We start from the raw sequence: 7,159 nt of genomic DNA, 5'->3' as shown, positions 1-7,159 counted from the left end.
ATTTGTCTTGTTTTTTTTTTCTAAATGCTTAACGTTATCATTTTCATGCTTTATTTTTGTCAGCATCTAAAATGCTCCTTTATTTTAAGCTTATTTTTTGCATCTCTTCAAGCTTCAAAATAAAAAAATTTTTTCATCATTTTTAAATCTCAGCATCTCAAACATATAATTTTGATGTCCACAATTTATTACCCTATGCATTCAAAGAAGTTCTTTAAGATTTCAATTTTGCAAACATTAGGTGATCCAATATATTTTGCATTTTGAAAACAAAAAAAATTTATCTTACAGTATAAATGAGAAGGAGCAACCATTAAAACTCAATAATTGCTTATTTCTTCACTTAAATACTTGATCTTCTTAATTCTCTATATCTCACTACATTACATTACTTTAGTGGTGTAAATTTGGACTAACCACAGCTTTTTAAACCAGATAAAAATACAGCAGAACCATCAGATAGACAGCAAACAACCCAAGAGGCCACTCAGCTCAAAGACTTTATTGGATGTGGCTTTTTTCTAAACCCCCGAGTGAATTGCTCCTCTCTGTTAGACGGCATAAATCAATGCAGGCTGACATGTACACACACAAACACAGACACACACACATATACATGGCTTGAGGCAAGCTTAGAGAGATGCATGACACCATCATGATGGTCTGCTGCCATATCACATATAAAAAGGTATTCCCACAGCTGATCTAGAAGATATGATTTCCCTGGTTAGGAGCTCTTTTATCTTCCTGGATTTGTTTTTTTTATTGCATAGTTTAACGTTTTGCAAACTGCTCAATTACAATAAAATAAATTAGGTCTAAACGATATAGTTTTTTAAAACTATTATTATTCTTTACAATGCTTCTAAAACAGTGACTGCATTACAGTCATGAAAAGCTTAAAAAATACCAGACTGGGAATTTCAAACATAGGGTTCACTGTATTTTTTTCCTACCCGCAATATTTTCCTCAATCTTTCTTTAAATCTTTACATGAAGCATGTGTCGTACAGTTTGCTACACTTGTAACACAAGCAGATTGTTGGGTAAATGAAAAATGTAATATAGGCATTTTTTTTGTTTACGTCTGTTGTTTCTAAAAGCAGCATTGCTCGTCCACCAGCAGAACACAGAGCAACATATGTGTAACTGGAAGCCATTAAATTCAATAAACCCTGAGAGGTCCTGGTTTAATTTGTAGCCCTGCATTAACATGACAATACCCGAGCAGCTCGGTGCATCCCCGTGACACGCCGACATAGATATATGCTAATGCAGGCACGCCTCCCTGGACACGTGGGTCTTGCCGATGAAAAGCACACATTAATAAATGATAAGGATCAGAAGGCGGACGGAGCTGATTTATATTCATCAAGTGAGGAGGGATGGGTGGTCAAGGTAAACCTCTCCTGGCATGTCCTCTAATGACATCCACATGGTCCTCTTCAGGGGAGGTGAGCAGCCAGGATATTAAGACTCACTCTACTTTGGATTTTGCATCTGAAAAATTGTCTTTCATCAGAGAGAAGGGATTTTCGTTTAAGTCTACACATCAAAAATTATATTACACCTTTTTTTTTTTCTTTTTAAGCTAATATTACATGTTGCTATCATTTCCAGCTTTGTGTTTGCACCCGCTGACAGAGCCATCTGCCTTTTCAGCCTGCAGCGATGCTCCTGCTTGGTTCAGTGGCTATCTATGTATTACTCTGCATCCCAAAGGTGTGCTGCCACAAAGACAAAAAAAAAAAGTCCCCCTTTCTACTAACTGGAGGGAAGGCAGGTTTACTCATGCCTGTAGAAGAGATAAAAAAAAATAATAGCAATAGCAGCCTGTATGATCTCCACTCCATCTGAAATTATCCCAGTTTATTAAAAATTTCTGAGATTAAAAATGACAATTTTTGAAAAATCGGCTTTAAAATAACGACTCCATTTTGCCGGATTGTGCAATAAAGCCACTCTGATGTTTACACAGCATAATACACTGCCAAAGATGTAAATCTAAGTCATCAAATTTTCTGGAAATAAGTCACTTTGCCAATGGAATAAGACAATTTACATTTAAAATAAAGAACAAAACAACTTCCATCTCTTATTTCAAGTGCATAATAAGTAATTATCTTATTCTTACTGGTAAAAATGCTTAATCATTTGGCAGATAACCTAATTGTCCTACTCAAATTAATGGTGAATACACTTATTTTAAGAAATTTTATAATTTTAAGACGTTTTTACAGTGTATGTAGGAAAGCTGTGAACCCCATTAAAACATTTGTTATAATTCCATCTACTAATGTCTCATTATTGGTCTTTTATGAGGCTCTATCACTCCTAAAAACACATTATTTCTTGCTTAAGCTGAATTTTAATCTCTGCACAGTAACACATAAAACTATAGTACCACTTAAAGAAGAAATTGAGGTCCATAAACAATACATAAAGTGCTGAAAAAATGCCCTCTTAATGGGTTTTGGCAAAACGGCAAATTGCAAAATTTGTCCTTGAATGACCTTGATTAAGAGTACATCTCATGGGGAGAAAAATAAGCTTCACTCTTTGTTTTAAGTCCAACAAAGGACATCCAGAGGCTTGAGAAGGAGACAATGTCCTTGCACCACCTGCTGTTAATGGCTTCAGGTTAGGTTATAATGGCGTCTGTCTTGCTGTGAACATCTTACTATGCTTCATGCATTAAAAATAAAGGTAATGTTATATTAAAAAAAAACCTTTAAAGAATACAATTGAATCTACTGAATCAGGAGAGAATGAAGTAATTAAAATTAGGAGAAAGGAGAGATCATAAGATGGAGGGGGAGGTGTAAAATCCTGCTGAGCAGCTACTGCTTCCCTGCTGATAAACTCAATGTAAACAGAGTTATCACAGTGACAGACATAAATCATCCTGGCCTGATCTCCACCTATTGTTGGTTTTATATAAAGGAAAAAAGAGACTGAATGAAATAAAGCAAAGAGAAAAAAATCCAAATAATGATTTTAAAGCATCCCAATCAGCTGAGATACAGATATATTCTTATACATTAACTGTACCACAGCAGGAAACCTTCCCAATTAGTTCCCCAATCTTCCATTTTAGTTGGACATAATGAAATGTGTTCAAAGAACCTCTTCCAGGTGGATTTTTCTTTTTGTGCTCACCAGCTGCTTACCATCGCTGCAGTGAGAGTGCAGTATCTTTAATAAATCATACTGTCAGCCCAACATTGTGTGTGCTGGAGAATATTTTCAGGATGTTCTGGTCTTAGTTTTCCATCCTTAAGTCCTTTAGGTCGTTGTTTTAGCCTACTTCATGTTGCCACACAGGTACATCCTATTTATAAGGCTTATTTGTGCCAAAACAAAGCGAAAAAAGGGAAAAATTGGAAGAAAAAAAATACTTCTAACTTTATTATGGACTTTATGTACAAATGTATGTGCTGCTTAAAAGCAAAAAAAAAAGAAATCGAGAGCTTTGAGCGCTGTAAAGTTGACCCAAGGTCCATTTCCTATAAAGTTCATACTTTCATCAGCTTAAAACTGATGTTAACACGTCTTTCAAAGGAGAACTGGTCTTTGGAAGATGAAATATGTCCATTTGGACCTGAAATACTTTTTTTCCCCAGTGTAAAATAAAAAAAAATGTTTTTTTTTTCTGATCAAAATTTTTTATAAATTATAAATTTTTTATTTTAAACTATATAATAAACTGTCAGAAATGTTGACATGATAATCATTGCTCCGGTTCTTTATTTTTGTTCAGGCATTCCCAGAAACCTGTAGTGGGAGGAAATGTTGATTCATCCCATAAATAAAGCCGACGGCCCATCAAAGAGCTCCTGTGAGACAGCAGACAGTGATAATGGACCACTTTTACTGCCATGTTTGCATCTCAAGTGTGCAGATGTTTTTCCACAGGTATGGTTACTTCAAAAAGGAACCTCATAATGGCTTATTGCCACAATGGGAATAGTATTTCCTCAAACGTAGCAATTAGACTGGATGGTAATTAGTGTCCGATTAGCATACATTTACATAGATTTACACAGACGGGAAGAGTTAATCAGCACCAGAGAGAGTGAGCATCCAGACAACAGATGGGTAAGGTAAGGTGAAGCTTTGTCCTCAAGCTGGCAGAGCTGATTTAAAATATTTAGAAGGAGTATGGACGAGATCATTTAAGATAATCGTACCATGAGAATACATGTTTAGGCACACAAACTTATTAATCTAAAAGGTTATCTCCCAAATGTCAAAATAAAGCTGCATAGTCTTTAAGAGGAAACAAAACAGCTACATAAAATTTTTTTTTTTTTTATAATGAAGGAATCTATCTTTTTTTTTTTGCAGTAGGTTATCTTTAAAAGCACTACACATTAAAAGAAGGCTACATCCCTTTAATGGAAGTATTTAACTTCAAAATAGGTTGTTTAATTAATTGTAAAGCTGATATTTTTTGTCATTTTGTTTTGTTTTATAGTTTTGTTTATTGAGGGAACAGATTGGTCATATACATCAAGAAAATACATAATTTTCCTCAGTACATTTTCTTCTTTTTCCTCCAATGAAACAATAGGCCTACAATGGACAAAAGTCAAGTCAAACCAAATCTAAAGGCCGTTCCATATAACACATGAATTTACATGTATTTATAGTTACATGTATTTTCATGTATTTATAGTATTTATTATTGTAAATAGTATAGTATTTATTATTGTAAATAAGGTCTAAGGTTGGATCTACAACATTAATAAAAAGGATCTTGTCTATTAAAATTTATTTTGTTTTTTTTGTTTGAGGAAATAGATTGGTCATACACATCAAGAAAACACCAGATTTTTCCCATATAGCTAAATAATGATTTATATAAATTTTTAGTTTAGATAAAATAGCAGTAAATTGGTTCCAGAAATGATGAGGTACCAGACTGTGGCTCAGGTCGCTTGACAGTTGCAACTTAGAGTAATGGACTCTGTACAATATTTTAAATTGTAAAAAATGCATGAAGTTTTTTTTGTTTTTAAACTAAAAACTATATCTGGTCAATCAGTTTTAATGACGTAAACAAGGATTTGTGGTGCAAACAAGGTTATAAACTTTGTGAACAAGCATGTGATCTGTACAGAGAGATTATACAGGTTAAACAGGCATCTGATATGGAAGAAATAATAAAACATTTCTTAAATAAGTGTATTTACCCTTAATTTGAATAGGTAAATGAGATACTTTACCAATGCAATGAGAATTTTTACTCTTAAAATAAGATATTTAGATAACATGCACTTGAAATAAGACAATTAAATTGTATTTTCTTATTTCAAATGTAAATTGTCTTGTTCCATTGACAAAATGTCTCTTTTACCTCCTCAATTCAAGAACAAATACATTTATTTTAAGAAAAAAAAATGACTTATCTAGATTACTGTTACCACGTTAACAAGGATCTAAGTTTGCACAAAAAGTGTTTTCCTGTGTGAATAATTAGCCGGTTTGCACAATTCTTTTATTGTAAAAAATGATAATTGTAATAAATTTACATAGTGTAAACAAGCATTTGGTGAAAAAAAAAAGAAACATTTTACAGTGTAAATAAGTGAATAAGTTTATATATATTTTTAAAAGTACCCATTACATAACACAGTCTTTTTGCAGAAAAAACAACAAAACACAAATCTGGTGTACATAAAGTCGTTTAAAAAAGTTTTAAAAGGATTTAGTCTATGGAAGTTGTCTATTTTTTACATTGTAAACATCAATTTTGTTGGGGCTTTTAGCAGCGTCTTAGCTTCATTTCAACAAAGCTGGCAACCTTTATAATCTTAAACATTCTTGCCTTCACTCTAAAGCGTATAAAAGCTAAAAAAACAAAACAAAAAAAACATAACATGTCAATCTGATCAAATTTTGATTTGATTGCTTTCTATTCCTTTAAAATTTCTATTCTTACATGGATTGTTTCTTGTTTTAGAGTTTATTTAAAACTGTTTGCCTTTTACTTTTTTATTCCCTCTTCTAGTTATTGTAGGCTAATAGGAAACGGACAAAAAAAAGATGTAACAATTAGCTACAATTAGTCTAATGACCAAAGGTGTGCAGCTAATATCTGTTTCTGGTCTAACAGGAGCGCCTCATCATTTTTTCCATGTTGTGAGACACTCCACCTCCTACTCCAGCATAATACGCTATTTTTAACTTCCCACCTCATTTCTACACCCAGAGAGATGCAGAGAAATCGCCCGACTCCCAGCACATGTCCTTTCAACATGCAGTTCATGAATTTCTAGCAGCAGTGAAGCGGTTATACTGTAAAGTGTCATCCTAAAACATCCATTATTCGAAGTGGTGACACACCTAATTATACCCACAGGTCAGCGTAAAAACAAGCATTATATCATGTAAACCAGCAGCAAGCTCCAAAACAGCCATTTGCGGTGCCAAGAGCAGCTTCATCAGCAGCACTTTCTGTCTTAGTCACAAGCAAACAGAGGAAAAGGACAGGATCTTACTGCAATGCGAAGCAGGGTGGCTCTGACAGCGGCCCATCGGTCCAGCCGTCTGTCGATTATCAGGATGAAGCCCACTTCAGATGCTGTGGTGCTGCAGGAGAGAGGCAATGTTATCACAGAGAAAAGGGTACTTTGCTGCATATGTGCTGCTGCTAGATAAGAGGAGGGGTGCAAATTCTGCTAAGTGTTTGAACACTATGTGAACCCAACAAGGGAGGGGGGGCGTTTTGATGCATGTTCCCTGCAGGACTCTCTAGCATAAAACACTTTTGGTAAAAATGGTTTCAAACCTTCTGCTGGGGGAATATTAACCATGAATCTGATGCACTGTTAAGGCGCAACAAATAAGATCTGAATCAAATGATGCAGATCATTCTTTGTTTGATTGTGAATCAGATGAATGCTGAAAAAAAAATCTGATTTTCTTTGCAAATAAAAAATGCATTATAACAAAGAACTCCCTCTAATTTCCGCCTGTACATTTAAATATGCAGGTCTACTTTACATGACTTTTGGACTTTGAGACGTATAAATGAGGAGAGTCTTGCACTGAAACCTCCAGCACATAATTTTTTCCATTTTTTGAAGGGGTTTAATTCTTAGAAAACAACCAAAAAAACCTGAAGCGGGGCTTCCCTAATCACTTTTCATTCAGA

General features: G+C 34.3%; 1 protein-coding gene across 9 annotated transcripts in view; it reads right to left on the bottom strand.

Moving 5' to 3' along the window:
- LOC107100959 (guanine nucleotide exchange factor DBS-like) overlaps window positions 1-7,159 on the bottom strand; it is a 67,438-nt gene that overhangs the window by 16,023 nt on the left and 44,256 nt on the right. For all 9 annotated transcript variants that reach the window (XM_015399669.1, XM_015399664.1, XM_015399663.1 and 6 more), the window contains one exon: window positions 6,504-6,594. In XM_015399669.1, the coding sequence (XP_015255155.1) occupies window positions 6,504-6,594 (91 nt within the window). The remainder of the gene's footprint in view (window positions 1-6,503; window positions 6,595-7,159) is intronic.

The sequence above is a fragment of the Cyprinodon variegatus genome, unplaced genomic scaffold, assembly GCF_000732505.1.
Source record: "Cyprinodon variegatus isolate N-32 unplaced genomic scaffold, C_variegatus-1.0 Scaffold1036, whole genome shotgun sequence".
Taxonomy (NCBI): domain Eukaryota; kingdom Metazoa; phylum Chordata; class Actinopteri; order Cyprinodontiformes; family Cyprinodontidae; genus Cyprinodon; species Cyprinodon variegatus.
Note: the sequence above shows the minus strand (reverse complement) of the source record. Positions and strands in the feature narration are given on the sequence as shown.